This window comes from Gavia stellata, chromosome 11 (assembly GCF_030936135.1).
Source record: "Gavia stellata isolate bGavSte3 chromosome 11, bGavSte3.hap2, whole genome shotgun sequence".
Lineage (NCBI taxonomy): Eukaryota > Metazoa > Chordata > Aves > Gaviiformes > Gaviidae > Gavia > Gavia stellata.
Genome location: NC_082604.1, coordinates 29,922,515 through 29,948,179, shown reverse-complemented (window position 1 = coordinate 29,948,179; position 25,665 = coordinate 29,922,515). Strand labels below are relative to the sequence as shown.

General features: G+C 52.4%; 1 protein-coding gene across 1 annotated transcript; it reads left to right on the top strand.

Moving 5' to 3' along the window:
- Positions 1-20,078: 20,078 nt before the first annotated feature.
- Positions 20,079-22,853, top strand: P2RY1 (purinergic receptor P2Y1). The gene is made up of 2 exons (XM_059822711.1): positions 20,079-20,103; positions 20,762-22,853. The coding sequence occupies exon 2, from the start codon at positions 20,830-20,832 to the stop codon at positions 21,919-21,921; it is 1,092 nt and encodes a 363-aa protein (XP_059678694.1). The 5' UTR covers positions 20,079-20,103; positions 20,762-20,829; the 3' UTR covers positions 21,922-22,853.
- Positions 22,854-25,665: the final 2,812 nt, after the last annotated feature.

Genomic DNA, 25,665 nt, shown 5'->3' with positions numbered 1-25,665 from the left:
ACAGCTCTAGGAAATACAATAATAGGTTGCACATTCAAACCAGCTGCTCATTTATTTTTTCAACTGCCTCTGAAAAATGCTTGTAATTAGGAAAAATCTATAACAAGAAGTACAAACAAATCAAAGTCTGTCATTAGCCAGAAAGAGTCAGCTCTCTGCCTGAGCTATGGTTTTAGTAAATTAGAATAATGAAGCAGAAGCTATACAAAGAAGAACAAGCGCTTTGGAAAGGTCTGAAAATATACAGCCATCAGTTTAGAAAACACATCTTCAAATTTAAACCTGATGCTGTAAACATGTCAGCTTGTGCTGTTGTAATACCTCCTTTTGTAAGGCTGCGTGAACCTTAAAGCAACACCCTATAAAAGGGTAATAAGAGGAACTCTTCTGTGATACTTTAAACGGCGGAACTGGCAGAACCAGTCCCAGAGCAGATCCCCACGGGACTCGGAGATGGCTCCGGGGTGTCCCCGTCGGCAGTGGTGCCAGCGGAGCTTTGGCAGGGGCCAGCTGGTTTGAAGGGTAGTGGAGAGGCTGTGCCGTGTGGGACTCAAAGATGGTGGTGGCATTATGGATTTGCCTTGTCTCCTTTGGGAGATTTAATTCCCCCTGCAGAAATGCTCTGCTCATGCACGAGGGGCGGAGCGGAGCAATGTGCACCGGAGCAGTGGGGACATGGGGCGAGGAGAGGAAGGACATCCTGGGGCGAGGGGACTGTCCCCAGGGCATCTGCACCGTGTCACACCTACGGTCAGAGCTTCAGGACAGAAACACGCTTCCATAGGTTTGATTTCTGCAGGAAAGGTGTTTTCCTGGCTCTGGTGCAGACCAGGCTCGGAAGCCGTAGCCTGCAGATCTCCCCGTCACTGCCTGGCGCCATACTTGCTTCATACGATGTCTTGCTTCATACTGCACGCAGCAGTGTTGAAGACCTCTGCGGCCCCAGGGACAAAATGTGGGCAGGCTGCTCGAGGATGCCACTGCCGAAGGACCTGCTTTCTTGCAAGCACTAGAATAAGCCAGTTTCAATGTAGTCCACTGTTTCAAAGTTCATTTTTTCCCATCCGTTTCTTTTAATAACTGCCATATGGTACTTTGTTGCTTTCAAAAACAAAAATGACCTTGCCATTATGAACAGAAAAATACTTTCAAAAATCTTCACCTGTGTGTTTTCTAATATGTAGTTGTGAGCTGGAAGAGTAAGTCTTGCCCTTAACGCTCCTTAAATGGGGGTGCCGTGGGGCAGGGCGGGCAGGACTCGCTGGTCCCGCTCCGGGGTGCGGGGCAAAGCTGATGGCCCTGTGCCGGGTCACGGTCAGGCTCAGGACCCCACGGGTGGCACTGCCCATCACGAGATCCAGATGACAGCCAAAGCCAGACGTGGGGCTCGACAGCTTTTCAGGGCGTTGGCACCGGGGGTGCTGATCTCGTCCTTGTGCACAGCGGCGGGGCAGCTGTCCCGGAGCCCACGGGCTCAGCGGTGCGTGGGAAACTGTGGCGCAGCCGCCGCAGTGGGTCTGCTTTGAGAGGTAGTTTTTAAGCGTAATTATTTCTCGTTTATTTAAGCCGTGGTTTCTGAAGCCTCGGTCCATGGAACACACGTTATTTGGTCGGAGTGGGTTTGCAATGTGGTAACGTCATCGCCTCCTGTGCGCACGCAGATGTTTACCCGCAGGTTGCAATCCCGCTCCCATGTACCGAGAGAGAAGGGACCGCTTTGGGGTCAGGCGTTCGGCTGGCAGCTTCCTCCAGCTGGTAACCTCACCGAGCAGCGTCACTCGTGGCAGTGTTGAAGTAGAACAATAAAAAAAACTTGTTTTGGAGTTTGAGCATACGAATCCGTACTCTGGGCCCCACCATCTAAATTTACCATCTAAACAACTTCTGGTTGTTTGTGGACTACAGGTAACACCGGTCACATACTCTTTGGTCTGCCTCTCCTGGGAAAGCCTCTCTGGGAACAGGAGCAGGTTTGGATGACAAACTTTTCAACTGTTTGTCCACAACTTTTTGTGAACAAGCCGCCAGCACTGAGGCGAGAGCTTTGCTGCCCGCAGCGGCTGGGCGAGCCCTCGGGCTCTGCCGTGCTCCCTGCAAACTCTGCTCGGCCCTTTTTCCCTTTTTCCTACTGCTCCTGGCTCCAGTAATTGGGAAAGGTGCCCTGGCCCGCGGCGTGCGCTGCCCGGAGGCACGGGAGCGTTGGGAGCGTGGAGCGTCGGGAGCGTGGAGCGTCGCCCAGCCTGGCTGGCCCCGGGCAGCCCCTCGCCCCCGGGCTCCCGAGCGGAGCAAAAACCGCACCTAGCAGGGCTCTGCCGGCAGACAGCCCTGCCACAGACAGCTCTCTGAAGGAATATTTGGTTATTGCTTCAGCATCAGCCACAAAACCCCCCTAAACCCGGATAATTGAATATTCATCTTCTGTGAATTCTATTAATTCTGCGTTTCGTGTTCTGAAGAGCAAAATAATTGCCGTAATTTCATTTCAAAACCTAAAGTAAATAACCATGAGCCTGTCATTTTTCTGTGTGTTTTCACTGAAAGGAAATTCATCTGCCTGCCTGCTTTCATTATGAAATGATCAGTGGGGCCGCTAGAAGAACAGTGTATTTATTTTTACATTTCTCTGCAAAAGCCTATTTACTCCTAAGTGGCACAGTTAACATTGCCAGTGATTTCTTTGTCCTGATTTTAAACAGCCTTTTAAAACCCAGCATTAATTTAAACAAGATAATATAAATTAAATTATGTGGTTTGGTGCAGTTCAGTGTTCCCCCCTTCAAAGGCTCTGCTTTTTTTTAAACAACCCCTAAGGAGATGCATTTCAATCTTAATCTGTGCTAAAAAAAAGTATCACTTAAAAAAATCGGGTTTTATCCACTAGAGAAAAGCACAGAAAGGAGATGAAGTTTAAATGTGTAGATTTGGGACCTGGCACGCAGGATACCTGCGGCAGACGGGCAGGGGCTCTGGGGAGAGATGGTGAAAGCCCCATCTGGGGGGGTGTGGGGGGGCTGGCAGCGCTCCCCTCGAGCGGCCGTCTGGGTAAAGCAGCCAGGTAATGCGCATCCCGGCTGGAAAAGGCACCTGCCGGAAGGTTTCCCCGCTCTTGAAGCCGTGTGCATGGCATCACGCCGGGGCTGTCTCCCGCTCTCCCACGTGGCCCTTAGCGCGGCGGGGGCTTGGCAGTGGGGAGCTGCCCGCGGGAGGGTTGTAAAAAGTAGTTTTTATGCTTTCCACGCGTCGCCCGGGGGATGTGAAGGAAGTCCCCGTATCTGGCCTTTTTTCTTGCCCCCCCCCCCATCATCTCATCAATGTTTCGCAGACACACTATTTTCTCATGAAAGAGAAACTCCTGTTTTCAAAACTGGGGTCATTTGGTATCTGCCTCGCTTACACACTAGCTCCTTTGGCTGGGGGCCGCAGCTGGTGTTCATGCGTCGGAACGGAGCGGGGACGGGAGCAGTGACGCCGGTTTGCACCTCTGCTCTTGCACGCTCAGCCCGAAGCTGGGCGGCACAAAGGGCAAGACAAGGCATCTGCCGTCCCGCTGAGTCCCACCCGCCCGCAGACCCTGTGCTGGGCGCGGGCAGCCCCGGGCTGGCAGCCGGCAGTGCCCGTGCCAGGGGCAGTGGCCCTGGGGATGCCCCCACCCCGGGATGCAGCAGCAGACTTATTTATTACTTACTATTTAACACATTATCTTTCATCAAGTACTGAAGTTTAAACCGCCTCAACCTCCAGGAGCAGCAGCATCTTTCAGCTGAGGAGCGTAGCAAGCGTGGTAGCACCGTCACCCAGCCGCTGCCCCGCTGTACCCATCCTGGGGCCGGAAGACCCTCTTCATCCAGACACTGCAAAATATGCTTTTCCTGCAGCGCGCAGGGAACGGCCCCGACAAACCCTTCCGTTCACTGGCAGGTACAAGCTGCCGCGTTACTGACGAACGCATCTGCAGCTCTAACTCACGGCTCCTGCCGGCTGGATGTGCCGGTGGGTTCAGGCACACCAGCACGCTCCCGCCGCTCGCCTGCCCCGCATGCAGGGAGGGGAAAACATTGGGGCCTTAAAATAACTGACCCAGATAACTCAGACATCGAGGCAGCAACCCCAGCAAAGACATGGCGTCTCTCCTTTTTAGTGACCACAAATGGATGGGTTTATCCCACCTTGCCCTCTGGCTGTCTCCCAAGGTTCAGTGGCCGCTGCAGGGAAGTATTTTGGGGAGCACGCTGAGAGCTATTGGGCTGCTCCCTGTAAGCAGCGACGTACTTTAGCCCAGTGAGACTGCGGATTGATTTATAGCTGAATTCTGACATCCAGGGTTTGGGGTTTTTTAATTTGGAAAGTTTAGGGGAGTGCTGGGGAGCCCAGGCAGCTGCACGAGCTGCTGCTCCTCTGAGCAAACACCCCGTGCCGGTGCGTGCCGGGGCGTGCTGCTGCTGTGAGCATGGCAACGGGTCCCCTCCAGGTGCGAAACTGCCCCGGTTTTGCCGGGCTGCCGTGCGCGAGGCCCCGCAGCGCCGTGCGAGTGCGACGGGCAGGCCAGGGCCAGGGCGAGGTGTTGGGCAGGGCGGGGAAGCATCACGCCCTCCCGCTGACGCACAGCCTCACCTCCTGCCCTTGTCCCCCTCCTGCGTTTGCTAAAACAGCGGGACCCCGGTGCGTCCTATGGCAGTCAGTCGGGTTTATGGCGAGAAACCCTCCCGAACCAAATCCCACGGTGCAACGCCTCAGTGACACCAGCAAGTGCTTCTGCGCTGCAAACCCGGCACGAGCTCATGGCCCCCTCCAGCGTAAACCGATGTTGCTGTTTAAGGGGATCTGAATTTGGTCAAGAAAACGCCCAGTCTCTTTGCGGGGACTGGTTACTCCGGGGCAGGACGGTGATGGTGGGAGAAGCCCTGCAAATGCAGTGCCGTGGCTGCGCCAGGCCATGCTCCCGGCGAGGAGCCGGGAGTGCAGCCCTGGTGCTCTGGGGAGAAGGCCACTTGCCAAACCCCTGCCCACCCCGTGTGCCCCCTCCCTGCACGGGCTGTTGGAAGGCAAGGCAGGGACTGATTCATCCCCCGGGTCCGTGGGTCCTGTGGCTGCTGGGGAGGGGGCAGCTGCCTCTGCCCCCGGCGAGACCTAGCACAGCCACGTCACCAGAACTGCCGCTTCTCCCCACTGCAGCTGACTTTGGCATCGGCGTGGCGTCCCGGGGTGTGTGCCGGGTGCGAGGGAGGGGAGTCACCGCCCAGCAAGCGAGTCCTTCTCGTCAGGCTGCTTAGCCCGGACTGATGTGCGGGGCAGGAACGCCGATGCCATTCCAGCCGCTTGCTGCTCAGCGGGCTGTAAGCAGCTTACGGGGCCGGCACGAGGGGCCTCTCGGCAGTTAAGCACTCTCCTGCCGGACCCGAAGGCAGGAGGCTCCTGTAAAGCGCTTGGGATGTTCCTCGTGCCGCAGAAGGCCACCGCCGCGAGACATGTCTGCAGGGATGTCCTGTCACCTGGGGGGTGGGTGTGTGACCCCCGCCCGCACCCTCGCCGCATACCCGGGCAGTCTCAGGGCAAAGGGGGTCGGGGCTGTTGGTGCTGGAGGACCCTGCAAACTGCCCGGGTTCTGGAGCAGGCTGCCAGACACCTGCGCCACAATTTTTTCTAGAAAATGGGTCCAATAATTAGACCCGCCAGTTTACATAGAATTAGTCCTCTTCACTTAACCACCAAATTATGACTTCAGAGATTCAATCTCATCATTTGGTCAGTAAGCTTGGCAGGATGATCCCTCTTCTCTCATGACTTTACAAAAGTACTTAGCCTTTAGCCCTGGCTGCTGTTTTCTCCGCTGCGGCCGGGACCGAGGGGATTTGGCAGGGTTCCTGCGGCAGCCGCCTTCGCCGAAGAGATGAAGCCTCATTAGCACCTGTACCAGGGAGGTATTAATTTCCATTAAGACAGCATGGAGGGAGCCTTCCTGCCGCGCACAGCGCAAACACAGCGGGAGACAAAGTCCTGCTCCCCTCTCCTCAGAGCTCCCTCATCACTTAGCATCTGTTTAAACTGTCTGCCCAAATCAGACTGAGCCGCAAACGAGCTTATCTGTGGCTCTGCCCTCCCCTCTCAGCGGCCAGTGCTGGCACCCCGGCAAGCTCCGGCGTGTGGGGTGCCTGCAGTCCCTGGGGACGGGGCTGGGACGAGGCAGCCCCCCCAGCATCTCTGGGACGGTCAGTGCGCCCTGTCCCTGGAAAGGCTGCAAAGGGCTGCGGGGGGGAGCCTTGCCCTGGATCTGGTCATAGGTGTGCACCACAGGGGTGAAACCGGTGATACCGATGGGCTTACAAACCGAGCTCTTCACTGGGCTCTTTGTGCCCGGAAGGGAGTTTGCTGGTACCCTGCCACCAGAAAACACGAGCCCCGTAAGTCTCCAGGGGTTGTTTTTAATATGATGGAGAAAGGAGGCGCAGGCATTACCTTCCTCCCACACTTCAACCCACCTGGGCTGACCGGAGCCGGCGCTCTGCACTGGGACCGGCAAAGGAGGAAACGGTGGACCCCGGCGAGGTGAGGCAGCGGAGCCAGCCCTGGGGCGGGCAGGGGTACGGGCAGGCTGCCTTGCTGCTGGGGCTCACCACAGCGAATTTACGCCTTCTGGCTTTTTTAGGAAGCTGTTCCCTGGGGTTGCTGCTGCAGCAGTGTCGCTCCCTGCTCCTCCTGCCTGTGCCCGTTTTTTTTGCTGAATTAGAACTTAATTCATGTACAACCTGCCTGTCAGTCTTCTAGCTGGCGCAGGGCAAAAAATCTCAATCTGTAGTTTGCAACCAAGCTGTTAGGCATGGAGCAAGCCATCCGCCAAGGGAAGACCGGGTGCAGGGTAATGGCTGGGCAGAGCTGTGCCTGGACGTGGCTCGGGGACGGCGGCACGTTTTGTAGGATAAGCCACTACTTGGTTCTAAGTCTTTGCACCAGCACTAGACAAATCTACTAGAAACGTCGCTATTTTAATCAGTGCACCTCTCTCTGTCTCCTACTGTCTTCTTTTTTTCTTGGTGACTCAGGCTGAAGGAATTCTTCCCTCTTTCTCCCCTTGCCCCTTCTCACGTAGAGATAAGGGGAAAACCGGCCAGTAGCAACGCCCAAGCTCTCTGGTAGAGAGGGCATGAGGGCATGATCACCAGCCGTATCTCACTGGTGTCTCCTCTTCCAGACATGGGGATTTCAGTACACCACGCTCTCTGTGGTTGCGCGGTAGTAACAGGATAGCAGACAAAAGGGCACTCCGAGGCTGGAGCAAGCTGTAATCACAGCTTACAGCCACATCTCAGTTGGTTCCTGTAAAACCGCGCCGAGTCACAGGGAACCTTCCCTTAACATTTACAACTGTGTCAAATCACAATTTTAAGAATTTATTATTATGTGTGGTGGTGCCATTTCTGAAAGGTCAGGGGTACCGAGAGGAAAAGGGGGGCAGCTCTGTGCAGTTTGGGGTGCCTAAGCCGAGTCAGTGGGGCTCCGAAAGCAGGTAAAGCCCATCCCGGCCCTTTCCCTCGCAAGGGCACGGGCGGCTGGATGTGCCCTCCTGAGAGCAGAAATGGCCTCAGCAGGCAGCGGGAGGGAGAGGGTGTGGGACGGACGGATTCCCGGGAAGGGTGCTGGGGTGATCCCGGGTCCCCACGGAGCCACAGCTGCCGGCGGTCTTCCCCTCTCCCCGCTCTCGCGGCAAGTACAGAAAGAAGCTGAAGCAGATTACAGTAAAATAACTATCAGTGTGGACAAAATACCAGAACACACAGGACAGACACTGTAAGAACAACTGAAAAGCATTTAGTAAGCTACGTCTCAAAATAGCGTTATGTTTCATGAGCTGAAGAATGAGCTAAACAGCTACTGGAGATGAGCGGCGGTTGCACTGACGGCTGCTCCGGAAGAGCGGGTCGGGGCTCTGCAGCAACGTGCGTTACCGGCGTTGCCGTAACCCGCAGAGGGGCCCGTTCCGTCTTTGTGCGGTTCCGGGGTGAATTAGGTTTAGGCCACTTGGCTGAATATCACACTGGCTATCTCAGTACTTTACAAAAGGAATCGTTAAGGAACTCTTACGGGAACTTTTAAGGAATGTTTTTTGCGAAGTGACAGTTGATTACATGGGATTACCCGGGATCCATCACACGGGATCCGCCACGGCTACAACACCAGCGCTTCCCAGCAAGCTCTGCGCGATGGGGCTGGTCCTGTGCGCGAAGGACAAGTTTCTCTTGAGAAACCCCATATTAAATAGCAGTATGTTTTGGTATCGATCCTTATCTGAGATATCTCTGCAGTTCTGGGAGTACCGCTTTTCTACCAGCCCCCTTTTATAGTTGCTCTTGATTTTACTTATATTAGAAATCAAAATGGCAAATAGAAACTCACAGAGGACTTTTTGCCTTTCTACACACAAGTCTGCTGTGGTTTTAAGTCAGTGCTGATCATTCCCACCATTAAATACGTGACATTAAAATCAATCCTTAATAGCTTTAAAAGGTTGGTACAACAACAACCATACTCTTTCATGTTTGAACATTAACAGAGGTATTTTTCCTTAACAGTGGGTTCTTTTAGATAAATTCTAGATTATAAAAAAGATTATCTATGCCAGTGATTATTTTTCCCAGTACATTTTTAGACTAGGCTCCTGAAATAAGCTCCTGAAGCTCCAATTTTAAAAGCCAAAGGTTAATCCCTTAAGAGCTCAATAAACAATCGTTAAAGGGATGGAAAGCATTAGTGCAAGCAGAGGCTGAAAGGCAGGAGGGAAGGATGTGCCCGCAGCGGGCAGCAGCCGCTGGCCTTGCCTGGGTGCGGGGAGCCGAGGGTCCCGCTGCCGGAGCGGGCAGGCACAGCCCCGTGGGCGCTGCCGGCAGTCAGCGGGCGCAGCGTGCCCAGGGTGAGCCGAGTTGAGATCTAGGCAAAAAAGCCAAATACTAAAAGACGGAAAGAGCATCAAGTTCACCTGAAGGGGAGGACAGTCTACTTGCTTTGCCTGAACCGTTCCCGGGGAGCGCTCGTGGTCTGGCTGGCTCCACGCCTCGCTGGGCTCCGCGTGGGGTTTGCCTGGGAAAGAGTCCCCAGCAGCCGGGCAGCGGAGGCATAGCTCGGTGCCCAGCCGGGTGGGCATCTGGAAGGAATGAATGTGCAAAATGGTTGCACGCAGTGGGTGGAACAAAATCAGAAACGTGACTTGTTTGGTATGAGACGGGAGACAAAATCAGGGACGTAAGGAAGAGAAGCTCAAGTAAGTCAGCTATAATGAGAGAGCTGATCCCAGCGCGACTCGCTGAAAATAGGGGGGTTCTGATGGGGATGAGCCATTTGCAGGGACAACAGTCACAGCTGACCTGTAACACTGCAGGGACCGATGCAGTCTGTAACGGCACCGTACGGAGGCGCCTGAACATTCATCAGCTGGTCTGAAACCGGTACTCGATTTCCTGAGGGGAAGTGGAAACTGGTCTGGTTTGGCCAGGGCTTCCCACCAACACTGCGCTGCGGTCTGCTCCTTGAGAGCCTTCTCTCTTGTGTCCACATGCACACGTCACCTGAGGCATGTGCAAACTTCGCTCTACAAAATCTCAGAATAGATTTATATTTATGGTTTTTATGTTTTTTCTACAGTAAACATGCCTCTCATACTTGTTTTATAACCACTCAGATACAAACCAGGTGAGTGTATTTGGAATTTAAATAAGGGAGGGGGGGACTTGGGGACAGAAAAGTCCCTGCAGCGGTGCCGCTTCCGACCAGGACTGCAGTGCTTCAGCTTTTGCAGCTTAAACTGCAACTGTTGCTTCAGCAACTGCACGTTCAATTAGAAATGGCCTTAGTAATGACTGCCAGGGTATTTGTTCCCAGTAAGTGCTGAGCTGGCGTTTCTTTGTACTACATGATTAGCTTTTCATTAAGCTTTTTTATTACTACATTATTAGCTTTCCATTAAGCTTTTTTATTTCAGGTACTGACGTATCTCTCTGTTTATTCCTTAGCATCACCTCCATCCTAATTGTCAATGGGAGCTGTCAAATTTTACCTTAAGTTGTCAAATGCATATTGAAGTTTCAGTGAGTTACGGAGAGCCGGGAGGTGCCTGGGCGCTCCGAGACGCGGCCAGGAAAACGTTCAACGCGCTCGGTTTCAGCCCAGCGGCAGGACCGAAAGCAGCTGAGAGCACCCCAGTAATGAGAGGCGACTGCGACCCACGCAGCAGCTCCCAGGGCGGAACAGCTTTGGGAGGAAGGAGGCCAGAGCGGCTGGGAGAGAGAAGGAGCTGCAGGATAATGAGAAAGGGAACAATAGCCGGAGGAGGAATGAAAGGGTCTGGCCGCGGAGGCGTCAGCGCAGAGGTATTGCTCAGGGTGCTCCTACCCTGATCAGCTTCAAACCCGTCGGAAGACAGTCCAAGAAAAAGGGACTCTTCTCCTGTCACTTCTTTGTCATTACCATATTTTCAGATATCCCCAAAATAAAAGAAAATAGGGTATTGGCATCAGGACAGCTAAAAATCCAGGATTCATTATGCGGCAGCACTAAACTGAATAATTTAGTTTCCATTTCCAGGGCTGGTATTTTCGAGGCCCTTCCTGCCCCAGATTAAACCCTTCGGGCAGGAACGTGAGGCCGGGCAGTTTGCAAAAAGGCAAACTGACAGGAGGAAGGGACAGGCAGGGCTGGTGCCGCGGGCAGGCAGGGCAGGGGGGCACCGCCACCGCCCAGGGCCACCTGCCTTTGGTCACCAGCAGTGAGGCTTGGGCAAGGATCGCACCTTACTTATTCTTGTTGTAGAACCAGTGCCAAAGCAGATCCTTAGGATCCATTAGAAAAGCCATTGGCTGGTCCTTACTGGTAGCTTTGGACCCTCAAATTCAAGGACAGCTAAAATATAGCCAGACTTTAAGATGGCCCACAGTTAAACAGAGCCTGTGCCATTAGCATGGACCTGGTGAGTAACATCGAGTTACGCTAACAGCCTTTGAAAATGCAGTTCTAGGGTTAGGTATTCAATATGTCGGTGTTCAAATGCATAAGCACATAACCACTGCTGTACAGCAAAGCAAAAGCGTACGTGGATGTTTATTTTTATCCACGTGGAAACAACAATCCAACAGAATCCAGAAGTTATGTATTTTCCTGTGAACTAACGGGCATTAGTTCCATCCAGAGCAAGGCAGTAGCCACAGCTCCTGGAGCAGCCGCCCAGCCTGGAGAGGTGGGTGAGCGTTCGGACAAGCCCAGCACAGCTGCTGGCTGCAGGGACAGTGCTCGCCCCCGGGCACGGCCCATCCTTGGGAAGCGGGCACCGCCAACGCCGGCCTGAGCCCTCCGGCGCAGCAAACCCAGCAGCTCCCATTGGACACGACGGGGCTGGTGCGAGCCTCCGGCACAGGCGCCCTGGGAGGCCGTCGGGTGCTCTGCACCACAGCAGGCGAGATGCCACCATATGGAAAATGATGTCACCCACTTTGGCTCCATCAGGATAATAGCACAGGGTGAGATTTCTGCAGGAAATGTAACACCATGCGTGGGTATATGGCATGTTCCGCCTTTCCTCTACATCAACTCATGTAGAACTGACTGGGAAAGAAAATGTGGGTACAGAATAAAGAAAAGCGGAAGGATAAGAGCTCAGAAGGGCTTCAGTAAGTGGTTTTTGCTAACAGCAGCAAGAGGTCACCTCCGCAACTTTTAAATTGCGGTTGTTGCTACCTCCAGTCCATAGAAAGGCAATATGCCAGGCTTTCACCTATTACTACATTACTGTTCTCCGATTTCTTAATCTTAGCTTTTAAAAAATTGTTCCAGATCAGTTTTAACAACCTCTTTCTGTGTTTCATACACAGTAGGAAAGTTTAGCACCTGAAAACATCATCTGATTTTAGCTTTCCTGTATTTTTAGAGTTGACAAAATTTATTTGAACCGAATAGATGACCTGATCAAATACTATATTAAAATGTCAAGAAACAATTTTGCCTGCATTTAAACATGTTTATTATGAAATATCAGTCGGGAAATTTAATTGAAAATCCAGTATTACCATATTTTCTAATACCTGCTAAACGTTAGCAGATGATGTTTACCATTTGTACGATTTGCTGGTGATGCAATTGCAGGTATTTTCTAAATAATATTTGACTACTTCTGCTCCAGAACTGGACGCTGCCTCCAGCTGTGCCTGCTGGGCCCACAGCAGGACTGCTCTCTCAGCAGCCTGGTGAGCTTTGGGAAGCACATTCAAGTAATTTCCCCCTGCAAACCGGCATGAAGCCGGGGTCCGGGCGCGCGCTCGGGGCCAGCGCTGGAGGCCGGCGCCACGTGAGTGTACAAAGCGGCTGAGGTCCGATTCCTCTGACAGCATCTGCTGAGCGCTCTTTGCACATCTGGAACCGGCCAGGGAAGCAGCCCTTGCCATCCCGCCCCGGCCAGAGAACGCAGGGCCACCTCTTTCAAGTCCCTGCCTTGGGTGGGGGTCCAGGATCCAGCCCTCCGTGGTGGGCGCAGAGCAAGGCAGGGCCAGCTCCTGCATGCGGAGTGGGGGTCCCTGCATGTTATTACGGCTCGGGGACGTGGCCGAGACATCTCCTTACACAAACGGTAAATCGTCACTGTCGGCACCGATCATCCAGCAGTGCAAGTGTGTTTTCCAGCAAACGCGCTGTTTGCCTTGGCCGCGGTCAGAGGTGCCCTTGAAGATACATCACCGATGCCCAGGGAGTGCGGGTTTGCTGCAGCTAAACCAGAGAAAACCGAGGGCTTTGCTCCGATCTCTGCAGCCTGAAGAACATGCCCCCTATGCTGATTTCCAAATTCTGGCTGTCGGTACAGGTGCCTAACTGTATCCATAAGCCTTATATATGTACCTACAGGAGGCAAGACAGAGCTGAAAGCTGCCCGGGAGGTGAGGAGTGAGACATACACAAAACTCCCGACCCCTGAAGAGCTGTTCTGAGGAAATGTGGCTCTCACGCCCATTTCCATCACCTCAAACAAGATCACCGCTGGGATCCCTAAGATGGAGTGCAGAGTTAGCAACGCTCTTGAAACCACCCAAGAACTCCCTGCAGCAGCAGGGCTGTGTACAGGCGCAGGCTCCCTCCGCTCCATCCAGCTCCCGCTTCCTTGCAGCCCTCGCTGGGCTGGGAAAACCCAACTGCCTTCCCCGCCGCAAGCTTTTGTGCAGATAATGGAGAAGAAGACAGAGAGATGGCTAAAAAAAACAGCCAACCCATTATGCAGATATACATGACTGGACATTTACTCGCAAGCGAGCTCCGGTGAAAATCAGAGTCAGATCTCAAAACAGCCTTAGGGTGAGACATGGTGCTGCGCCCGGGCGTTCGGCTGTGCGGGGAAATCCAGGGCGTTCGGCTGTGCGGGGAAATCCAGCTTTGCTGCAGTGGCAGCACAGATCTGGGGGTACGGAAGGCTTTGGGGGAGCTGGGTGGCCACGGAGAGACTGTCCCTGCAAAGAGGAAAGCCTGTCCCTCTACCCCACCGAGGTACGCTCGTAGGATACTTCGGTTTTAGCACCTCAGAGGGATCACTGTGTTCATTTCCCTCGATGCATTAGGTAGCAAGTACTTAATTGAAATACTTAATTTTGTTTCTCTTGGTACACGATCTTCGCTGTTTCCTGCCTGTTCGTCTTCCTGGCCATTTGAGGAAACTGTGTAATGTGAGTATTAACGCACTATTAAACCTTCTCTGTAGAATTGTCTTTCTTGGCTGGGAGCTGAACAAAAGATCTTTTCTACTGAGAATAGTAATTTCAATTTTAAATGGCAATATCGGAAGGAGGCAAGATGCTCCCTGCTGTAATTAGAACAAGTTTTCCAGTATTCTGCGTTATCTTTAGACTCTGGAAATGTAGTTGCTCTACTAGGATTAATAAGTCACCTCCATTAAGTCTATTTATTGCTGTGTTGGTATCACAGGGGCATCACAGCGGCAGTGCTGATCAGAAACCATTTGCATATTCTGATATACAGAAGGCACTCCGAAACAGCAGTTTCATTATTCTTGTTGGTTTATAATACCAATAAAGGCAAAGAAGGAGAAGAAAAGACGTCTTGTATTCATCCCTATGGGAATATATGACAGTTGTATCAAATACTTACCAGGACCTTATGGACCAAGCACGCTGAATTCCCATGACAGCCACTCGCCACATTACCCACTATTGATTATAAAATTATAATCTTCTGCATGCACAATACTGTGTCATTCTGTCTTCCAAAGTTCACACCCTGTTGGGACTCTGTCGCTCCTTGGGGCTTACATTATGCTGCGTGCAGATCTATTTAATTAGCCCATGAACAGCTTTTGTTTTCAAGACAGCGAAATGTCAGCTCAGACATTAAAAATGCACACAGGCGCACGCTCCTCTCGCACCCGGGTGGGGGAGAGCAGCTTCCCCCCGTGCCTTAGCAGCAGGCATCGGGGCTATCTCCTTGAGGACCGTAGCACAGCAAGATTTTTTCACCCCCTGAACAGCAGGTTGACTGTCTCCAAGAACAGCAATAAGGACAGGAACTTCCACGCTGCGGGGACAGCAAGCACAGGAGGGCAAAGCAGTGGCGAAGAAGAGATTTTGCTGGCAGAAGCACCAGTGGAGCTTTGTGCACATATTCTGCCAGCAGTTTTTGTGAGCAGGCTGGGAAGTCAGTTCAGACTTGCTTTCGACCAGCGGCACATGTCGTGTCTGCAACAGAGACGTCTAATTATTCTTATCAGCTCTCGAACTGGCATTTCCCAGGTTTGTTTCCCGAGGAAAGGCAACAGAGGCAGCCGAGGCTTGCAGCGGTGAGCAGGTCCCGCGCCGTGCCAGGCTCGCTGCGGTGCTGCGGCGGGGCGGCATGCCAGGGCTGCCGTGCCGGGGTCGGGGTCCGCTGCTCCCTGCGCCTCCCGCTGCCCCCCCTCGCCCCCTCCCAGGTTCCCGGGGTGACACGCGCTCCTTCTCTGCAGCCGAGCGGCTCCTGCGGTGCCCTGTTCAGTAGGATCCTCGGGGCTGGTGCAGAATCGCATTCCAGAAATCCACCCGTCAGCCCTCCACAAGTGGGAAAAGGGGATATTGGGCATCTCTTGTGGGAGATTTTACACGCCTTCCTGGTTTTCTTTACTGTTACGGACATCTTTGTCTTGCACATCATTTCCTTGCCAGCGTTCAGCCTTCCGCCTCAGTTGCCAAGGGCCACAAGTTCTTGCAGGAAGGTGACAGAAATTGCTTATTGCACAAAAGCAACTTTCCACATACCTGTCTGCTCAGCCTCAAATTCCCCAAATAGATTTACTCACAGGTCGAGGCCAAAGCGGGGCATTTTCAGCATGTGAAGCTAAGGCTGGGAGGAAGCAAAAACTGGGGTAAATAGCCATTGCTAAGAGTCTCTCTACTATATATTTTTAAGTATTTTTAGATCGACAAGGATGAGCTTTGCTTTTTTTTTTTTTTTGTACAAATAAGCGTTTGCCCGAAGCCTTTAAACCAGAATTTCCTCAGTTCTCACCTATGTGCAGGTGGCCGCTGGAAGTCCAGCTGAGGGACCTCTTACAGATACTGCATGCAGTAGTATTTTAAAATAAAATAAATCAGTAGTTCAGGCTCACTGTGGAAAGTCTGCACGCTGTATAAGGGGTGCTGGGAAGAGATGCCATCTTCTGTGACAGATGAAAAAGGAAGTTATGAAACTGAAGAGACCGCAGGAAGAAAACAGTTTGATAAAGCATTATTTGACCTAAAGAGTTTCCTAATGGAAAGGGGAATGAAGCTCACCAGAAGCCAACAGGCAGGACACAAGCCAATTCAGGTAAAATGTGAAATAGGCATTTTTGCAGCAGATAGGACGTCCTGCAGCGGGGAGTCGAGAGCAGCTCACCCTCCGAGATCTGTGCGCACCCACCCCTTGCAGCAGCACTCCCAAGTGAGACACAGAGGGCCTTACATACGTGTGTGTGTGTGTATGTATTTTCTCTCCCTATGAGCAGGCATTGCGATGGTCGTTTACGGGGGTCCCTTCTACCAGCCTCTCAGTCTGCAGCCACTTTAGGCCCATTGTTCGTACCAGCACGCTTTGAAATACTGAAATCTGCATCTAAGTCTTCCTGATAACCAAAACCAACAGGTAGAAACAGCTGGATTTATGTCCAGACCGTTCCCTTTGCACACCCACACACTGCGATAGTTCAGCACTAATTGGACTGACTGGGAATTTCCATTTGCTCTCGAGCATGTTTTCTTTTCTCGTTAGGGATATATCATCCGTTTGAGTTAAGTCAGCTGTTAACAGAACAAAACATTCAGTTTAATGGAAATCAGTGGTATAAAATCCCAGATTTTGCAGAAAGTGCATTAAGAGGCAAAGCTGGAATGAATTCAGTTTCAGCTATACCAGACAGAAACCTATTCAGCTACAAGGCATATGCTAGAGCTATGGAGGAAAAGGTGCTAATGCAACATGCTTTATGGTTGTGGTCCAAAATAAGAACAGATCAATGACACAAGCAGGAAGACACTAATTTGCTGGCTGTGTATGAAGGCATGTAGCAGTATGGATGCTAAAAAATATGCCTTGTTCTTTACCCATGGAAGTGCTTGGACCTTTAGCAGCTGAAGCACTGCAGTCAGAATGCACAAACTGTTAAAACCAGTATGTGAGATTTCCATTTCCAGTACTGGCAGGCTCAGAAGGGCGGTGCTGAGATGCGGGCTGCCGATGAAGCAGCAGGGACGTAGCTGCTTATACAGCCCGGGCTGCGTGGGTCCGGCTGCAGCGGGCGGGCGGGTTCCTCGGCAGGTCCCAAGTGCCACTGGAGCAGGTGAGGAGCGAGGGTCCCGGCCACTCGCATGCCCGCTCTGCTCCCCAGCAGCAGCACCCGGCTGACCCCAAGTTGCAGCAAGAGGGGAAAAGTAGTGTAGGCAGAGACAACAGATGCGGTTTGCTAGGCAAGGCGAAGGACGAAGTATTGAGCAGTCGCAGCAATTGGGGTATAAAAAAGGAAAAGGGACGCCTGGATGAAGTGAGGTATGTGAGGCAGGAGAAAAAAGGAAGCAAGAATGCCAGTGATTTAGAAAATGTGCATAAAAAAGGGAAAACACTCTTTTCCACTCCTGTGAGGAACGGCGAGTGTGGTTCTGGAACGATGCTGCTGTTTGCAGCACCTGATCTTCTGATGGTGGAGGTTCTTCCCCAGGAGAAGCTGGGAGCAAATGCCCCTCGAGGGGACCATCAGAAACTGCTGGGGCAGGGAGGCAGCCTGATGCCGGTAATCAATGCCAGCAACACCGGCACAACGGTGTCTGCTTCCAAAAAGCCATTGAAAAATGAGAGGACACTCAGAAAAAAGTTACAGGGATGAGTCAGGTGTCTTGGAAAATCCTGCCCTGGCACAGCAGACTAAATAAATTGAAGTTCCTCAGACCAGATAATAAATCTGAGCTTGGCGTCTTTAGTAACGGATCAACAGTACTGCAGCTGAAGGATGTGAAGCATGGGTTTGGTGCGGCTTCACTTCTCCCTTCGGGTATTTATGCATTTGTATTCAACCTTGAGTACGCGTATTGGTCCCACAAGAACATCACGCCAGATGAGGTGTCACCTCTCTATGCAGCCACGGCTTCGTGCCGGGTCAGTGTTGCTGTCTCCTGTCCCCACCAGCGTCATGTCGGCGTTAAGCCTGAGGTCGGCGGGAACACTGCCGCGGGTGCCTGGGCAAAGCCGGCACATGCAGCCGCTGCCTCCTGCCTGCTCCTGCTCACGCTCGCGCCGGCCAGCTCGATACTTCTCCAGGCCCCGTATCAATGAACCGCAGCCCTGTTCACAGCTGGGCTCACACGCCCTATTCCAGAGAAGGCTGAGAAACCGCTGCAGCCGGACCCTGCGCCTGGCGTTGCTGCCTGCACCTCAGCCTGTCTCGGGCACGAGCACACATCCTAAGGAATGCCTCCTTCCCCGGCCGGCTGTGGGCTCCCTGAATTACTGCTCCGACCTTTCGTCCCCACGGTTTGGATTTACGGCGCTGCTTAGGTAACAGAGGAAAACAGGCTGTAGTTCATAGTGCATATTTACTGATGCTATCTAACGCTGCTTCGGTATGACTCAAAATTTGCTCAAGACAGGAAATTCAAGGAAGCTGCCAGGAGAAGCTACGTGTTAGCAATGCGACCGAGAAAATCACTCATGAAATAACAATTATAAAGGGAAAGATAAACTAAAAGGCTTCTCATATGCTAATAGCATCGCTTTGTATTTTTTTACTATTTTTTTTACACAACAACCCAAGTCCTTCATTAAACTCTAGGTTTGGGCCATGCAGCTGGTTCTCCAAGGAGCAAGATGACTTTTTCATAAACCAGCATGGTGGGCTTGGTATTATTGTGCTGTATTCACCGCACGTCTGGTTTGTGGGTTGGGTGTTTTCTCTTGTGGGAACGCCGAGGCTAAGGATTGATTTTTGCTAGCAGTTGAAAATCCTAGAGGGCACCACTGAACAGCTCTGTAAACTGGGTTTGCTTTACAACACGGATTTTACAGGTGTTGCTCTTCTTGTCTCATTTTTTGCTTCCCTTTCTCTTCACGTTCGGTTTGTATTAAAAAGAATTTTCAAAGTAGTAAATACGCAGTTAGTGGATGAGTACAAAAAGAAAAAAAAACTTAATATACAAGAAGAAAAGGTCTTATATTTACAAAATTTAACCCGTTGCTTCGAAGTTGTAGCCTGTGTAACTTGCCCCAAAAGAGACGCCAGGCTGGCAACTCCATCTGCATCCACTGGCGTATTCCTACAGGGGTACAATACGCAGCTGATTTCCCAATTCAGCTTTCCCAACAAAGTAGTTTTATAATTTAGACAGACTCAAAAGTTTGAAAAATGAATACATATTCATGAAGTACTAATAATCCTCCATCCAGAACACAGCTTTTAGCTGCGAGCAGATATGACTAGCTGATGTCTCACGCACCACACATCCCAACTAAAATGTGAACGAGGAAGAAATGGCTGAAACCAGCAGATTGTGTTTTGCTAAGACAATAAATAATAGTCGTATTCTGACTCAAGTGCCAAATGTATAGCGCTTAATTAGAGGTCAGTAGAGCATACTTCTGCTCAGCTGTTCCACTGACAGCAATTAACACGCTCGCGTAGCTGAAACTGGGCTGCAGAGCCGATTTCAAAGGGCTGAGTGAGAGCAGAACCAGGAGCGCGTGGCTGGGCGCTGCCGGCAGCGCAGCAGGGGCACACCCGCACCCCGGGGCCGGCAGCAGCGGGCTCAGCCCCGGCGCCGTGTCCCCCTCCTCCATGTCCCCCTCCTCCGTCGCGGCGGAGGGCGGGGGGCCCCGCCCGGCGGCGGACCGCAGCTCTGCCCCGGCCAGCTCCGGGCCCCGCCGGCGGGAGCCCCGGGGCGGGGCAGCGCCCCCCGCCGCGGGCGGCCGTCCCTGCTGGCGCTGGCCTCGCCGGCGGCGCCACGCCCGCCTGGCCGCGTGGGCCCGCCCGAGCGCTCCGCGAGCGCCTCCGCCGCCCGCAGCTCCGCCGGCGGCCGCGTCCCGCCCCCCCCCGCCCGGACCCCGCGTCTCGGGTGGGCCGGGTGACCCGCGTGGGGGCCCGAGGGTGGCAGGTGTGGCCAGCAGCACGGTGCGTGCCGGCGGGGGGTCGCAGCCCGCTGCCCCGGGCGGGGCGGCACCGGCGCCAGCCCCACCCCGCCCCGCGAAGCGCCCGCAGCCCCCGGCCCGGCCCCGCCGCCGTGTGGTGCGGGCGGGGAGCGGCGAGCGCCGCCCGCCTGCGAGGGCGGTGCGGGGGGCGGGCGGCGCGCCCCTGGGCCGAGTCGGCGCCTCGTCCCGCCCGCAGTCCGCCCGGGGCCGGCGCGCTGCCTCCCGCAGCAGAGGGGCTGCGGCCGCTCTCCCCGCGGCGGCGGCGCCGCCCTGGAGGGGCGCCCCGCGCCCGAGCCGCCGGAGAGCCCCTGCCCTGCCCTGCCCTGCCCTGCCCGGCGATGGGAGCCGGCTCGGCCGGGGCAGCTGCGGGCGGGACGCCGCCCCCCGCCGGGAGGACGCTGCCGGCGGCGAGGAGAGGCGCGCGCGGGCTGAGGAGGGCGCCGCGGGAGGCAGGTGGGGGCGGCCCCGGCGCTCCTCGGAGCCGGGCCGGGGCGCGGCGGCGGCGGCTGGGGGCGACGCAGGGAGCGGGGCCGGGCGGGCGGAGGTGACTCCGGGGAGCCGGGCGGGCGGAGGTGACTCCGGGGAGCCGGGGGCGCGGAGGTGACTCCGGGGAGCCGGGGGGGCGGAGGGGAGCGGGCGGAAGCGCGGGGAGCGGCGGCGGCGGGCGGGCTGTGGGACCGGGCCGGCAGCCGCGGAGGCGGCCGGGGCGGCGGCGCTCGCCTGAGGAGCGCGGGCGGAGCGGCCGCCCCCGCTCCGGCCCCGCTCCGGCCCCGCTGCCTCTTCCCGGCGCTCGCCCTTTCCCTCTCCCCGCTCCCCGCCGGCGCGTCCCCGCGCCGGGCCGGGCCAGCCCGCTGCCGCCCCCGCCCCGCCTGCCCTGCCCTGTGCCCGGTGCGCGGCGCTCCGGGGCCGGGCCGGGGCGGGGAGGGGAGGGGGCCCGCCGGGGTGTCCCCTGGCTCCCGCGGCGCGGGGGGGACGGTCCGCGCCCCGCGCTAGACCGAGCTGGGCGGGTGGGAGAGGCTCAGTCAGGCACGCCCGGTCGGAAGCCCTCTGAAGAAAAGCAGGGCAGGTTTTACCTTCCAGTTAGGTGTTCTTTGCTCTTTTCTTTTTTTAGATGCGTTGCTGTTCCTGTAGAGATTTTGTTGCTTCACCTCAGACCTATGTGACTCTGGTGGAAGGATCATGACCGAAGTCCTCTTCTCTGCTGCTTTGAATGGAACTGAACCCAACCTGTTATCCAGCAGCGGCTGGTCTGCGGGAAACGCCACCACCAAGTGTTCCCTGACCAAAACTGGCTTCCAGTTCTATTACCTGCCCACCGTCTACATTCTGGTCTTCATCACTGGGTTTTTGGGAAACAGCGTGGCCATCTGGATGTTCGTCTTCCACATGAGGCCTTGGAGCGGCATCTCGGTTTACATGTTCAACTTGGCGCTAGCCGATTTCCTGTACGTCTTGACTCTGCCTGCCCTCATCTTTTACTACTTCAATAAAACAGACTGGATCTTCGGAGATATCATGTGCAAGCTGCAGAGGTTCATCTTCCATGTGAACCTGTACGGCAGTATTTTGTTTCTAACTTGCATAAGTGTGCACAGGTACACGGGAGTGGTGCACCCCTTGAAGTCGCTGGGGAGGCTGAAGAAGAAGAACGCGGTGTACATCAGCACCCTGGTCTGGGTCATTGTGGTGGCCGTGATTTCTCCAATACTCTTCTACTCCGGAACGGGGATAAGGAGAAATAAAACCACGACGTGCTATGACACCACAGCCGATGATTACCTGAGAAGTTACTTCATTTACAGCATGTGCACCACCGTGTTTATGTTCTGCATCCCATTCATACTGATTCTTGGTTGCTATGGGCTAATTGTGAAAGCTTTGATTTACAAAGATTTGGACAATTCTCCCCTCCGGAGAAAGTCGATTTACCTGGTTATTATTGTGTTGACGGTCTTTGCTGTGTCTTACCTTCCCTTCCATGTGATGAAGACCTTAAATCTAAGAGCCAGGGTGGATTTTCAGACTCCGCAAATGTGTGCCTTCAACGATAAGGTTTATGCCACTTACCAAGTGACGAGGGGTCTGGCCAGCCTCAACAGCTGCGTTGACCCAATCCTTTACTTTCTGGCAGGTGATACCTTTCGAAGGCGGCTTTCCAGGGCGACCAGGAAATCGTCCAGAAGAAGTGAACACAACGTGCAGTCCAAAAGCGAGGAGATGACTCTCAATATTTTATCTGAGTATAAGCAGAACGGCGATACGAGTTTGTGAACGAATGCGAAAGGTTTGGGAACAGTTTGAAAAAAATTCTCTGCTTCGAGACAGTAGGACACTGTAGTGCTACAAGTGTGTGAGGAAAATCTGCCAGTCTCTCAAATTCGGTTTAGGTAAAGCCTCATTTTCTGATCTTAGAAAAAACTTAACAAAGTCAGCGGAAGAATTTTAATGGAAAATAACATGTCAAAATTCAGCTTTCCTTCTCCTTACAGTATTCTCATTTCTTTCTGACTTGTGTCAGAGAAAGTCAAATGAAGTAAATCCCCTAAAGGAAGAAAGCAATCCAAGTGCTTCTGTTTTAATGACTTAGTCTCCCACATTCAAAAATGTTCTCAATCAGCCTCTCTTTAAAAATAAGAAATAAAAATCAGAAAGAGCAGTATCTTCTCTTCTGAGGCTCAGTCCACATACCTAGCCTTTTGCTCACTTGCCGTTGTAAACGAGTATTTAAATCAAAGTCATGATGCAGTTATCTCACCTTTACAGTTTTATTATTTCTTCATTTACTTCTAGTGTTGATAATTATTTGATAGTTCGGTAGCATTTATGATTCAGTCTTCTTTGAGTGCCGGTGTTTTACAAGAGGTGTGCGTGATTATGCTTTCAGATTACGATGGTTGTTCATGAAAAATCTGGACACCCCCCCCCCTTAAAGGCAAATTAGCTTCCAGGTGAACTGACACCTCAGCCGCTGGCAGACAGATAAGCAGGTCTCTAGGAGCCGCTGCAGGCAGGCACCTGCTTTGCACGTGCATGTAGTGGTGCCTTTCGTGAACAGATGTCGGCGTGCAAATGCGTGAGGAGGTGATTTGGTTCTGAGCAGCCGATGGTCCGATCCTGCCTTCTGTGCTGAGGAAAACCAGTGCGTTCTCAGCCGGAGGAACGGTGGGACGGGGCCGAGCACGGACTGGGCTCACCTGGGGAGCGCCTGGGCGAGCTCTGCGGAGCTGGGGGCGGCGAGCCGCCCTTCCCAAGGGCCGACCAGCATCTCGCTGCCGCACGAACGCTTGACTGCCGGTGTTGGGAGCCTTGCTGGAGTTCTTTACGGGTAAAACATGAGAAATGTGTGTGCTGAAAAGAACTGTACCTTTCAGACAAGTAAAACTGCAGTTGCTCGAGTTACTTGCGTTTTCATTTGGTACGAGAATATTTCTGTTCCTGGCAATCTGTAGAGATAACATAAGAGTTGCTTCCCAAGAAAATAATTATTAAAATGGATAATATAAATGGATTATATATTATATCTATATATAAAAAAATATTTGGGGGGGAATTAATTTTTTTGTACTGTGACAAATAAATTCCTGTATTAACAAGATGTTGCAATATACTACAGACTAAATCCGGCCCTTTATTATATACCTTCTCCAAATGTGGAATAGGTCGTCCAAAATTAGCCAAACTGCAATATGTGTAACACAAGAGCTAGTGATCAGAGCACAGACGAAATCTTACATGGGCAGTCTTAGTCATTTCTCATATTTTTAAGAGATGTATTTGAAAATATTGTGTGCTAAAAATGGTATGAAAGCATGCTCTAAATTATACATTTAGTGTACAAAATTAAGTTCTATGTGATCCTGAGGGTGATTTTAACAGATCTTTGTTCTTCCGGTCTTCATAGTAAGAGTAAAATATAAATATTTTACTTACTGATTTCCAGTGATTGGTAACAAACAAGAATAGCTCTAGTTATTTTTTGACAACATTGTAAAGCAGCTTCTGTTCACACGTACAGCTTCTTAATCTGCAAAATCCCTATTTATTGAACTTATTTATTAGAAAGGTAAATGTAAAGTATGTAAAGTGTGGTTCTCCGTGTTCATATTCAGAATTGGGCATTAATGGAAAATTTAACAGCATGTTTCAATCACTGTAATACTGTGTCTCCTAACAGAACGTTTTTATAATAAACTCAGTTCCACCCTGACTATTCACTGTTGATATGTAACCTAGTGACAAATTAAACTACTGATCAGAGATAAACTAAGCAGCATAGCTTCTTAAAGCAATGTTAAGATCTCCTGTAGCCCTATAAGACGAAAAATGTAGAGGTAGTGAAGAAATCCCAACCAAGGGTCAATTGCTAATTAATCCCTACTGAGAAAAGGCTGTGGAACAGCACAGCCTATTTATATCACCAGAGAACGAGCCCGATTCACAATAAATGACTTCTCCTATTATGTGATTATTTGAGACTTCATTCAACTGAGGCATGTCTTGTTTGGAAAGGCAGATGAATTAAACAGAGAGAGAGCATAAAAATGGGATATTCTCTGAATCTGCTTCTCTAGGTTTAAAATCGGATTCCTTTCCCAGCATTTCGTGGTCTGTTTCTCTCTTTCGGTGAGGAAATGAAATGTTCCACTAATCCGTGTCTGAAAAAAGATCCTAAACAGCCACAGCAGAGTGTAAAAATGCACACCCAGGTTGGTCCTCACGTAGTTACAGTCTTTTTGCAGTATGTCTCTCTGATACGGCAAAGTTGGCTGACTGTTGCAGTGTGTGTGCAATCCAAGTGCAACAGAATTCTACGGGCCCGGCTGCAGCAGGCGGGGCATGCTGCGGGAGAGGCCCACGGTCCGGATAGACACCCTGCCAGGGAGAACCGCCTTCTGGAGCTCAGGACAGCCGTGCCTCCGTTATATTGTCTGCCCTGCAGTCTTCCGCGCCTTGAACACCCGCAGCGTTTTTATGCTTTCCTCCGGAGCCCGTTGAAAGCTCTTTCTGTTTCATCTTGCCTTGCTGAAGAGAACTGTGCAATTGGCCAGACGATTCACCCAGTTCGTTACAGAGGTCTGTTCTGATTGTTTAATGAAGATCACTTTTACTGATGATCAGCCGTGGCAGGCAGCTGCACTCGGCATCTTCACCTCACGGAAGCGTAAGGGAGCCTCCCACCAAACACTGAGAAGGATCATTAAACACATTTTACACACAGTTTATTTTCCATCTTTCAGACCCTATGACCTGTAGAGCTAACACCTCAGACCGCATCCTGCTCCAATGTGAGTCCCTGCTGTACACATACGGAGATGCCACAGCCTCCTCTGAATCCAGCTGGAACTTGAAGCTGAGCCTCACAACCTGATTTAAAGTTCCTGCTCTTTTTTTTTTAAGCATTGCTGTATTCGACATGGGGTAGTCGGAACTGCTGCAAAATCACACCAAATTCGTATCTCCGCCCACACGATTACTTTTCTCCTGCAACGTGATGGAATCGTGTCTGTTGGGCCACCCCATCAGAGAGGAGGCTGGTCAGACGGGGGGGCTGGACACCACCGGGACAAAAACCAAGCAGATCTTCTCCAGGCAGTGATGGCTGGAGCCATTAGCTCCTGGGGAGCTTGGCAGGACTGTTCTTAAGGATTTGCCTTTTGGCACTTACTCTTACTATAATGCATTTGTGGAAGACAATCAGCCCGCCAGCCTTAGAGGGCCAAGGTGATCCCTGTGTTTATACATAAACCTCTGTGATGGCTGCAGCCAGAGAAGCCTTTCCCGAAGCCACTCGACTGGAGTTCCTTTCTGACCTATCCAATATGCAAAGAGAATGCAATCTCAGCTGCAGCCTTTGGGCTGTTAATTAATAATCAATGATGACGACGGATTGTGTTTACTAGGAACAAGATTCAGCTCATCGTCTCACTACAGGAGGACCACCCACAAGTTCCACCTTCCCTCTTTGTGCTGTGTTAGCCTTCAACTAGCAAAAGAGATTAAACGTTTTATGATTTC

What these genes read in the sequence shown, in the direction of transcription:
- P2RY1 (XM_059822711.1), top strand. Translation starts at nt 20,830, where the DNA reads ATGACCGAAGTCCTCTTCTCTGCTGCTTTGAATGGAACTGAACCCAAC.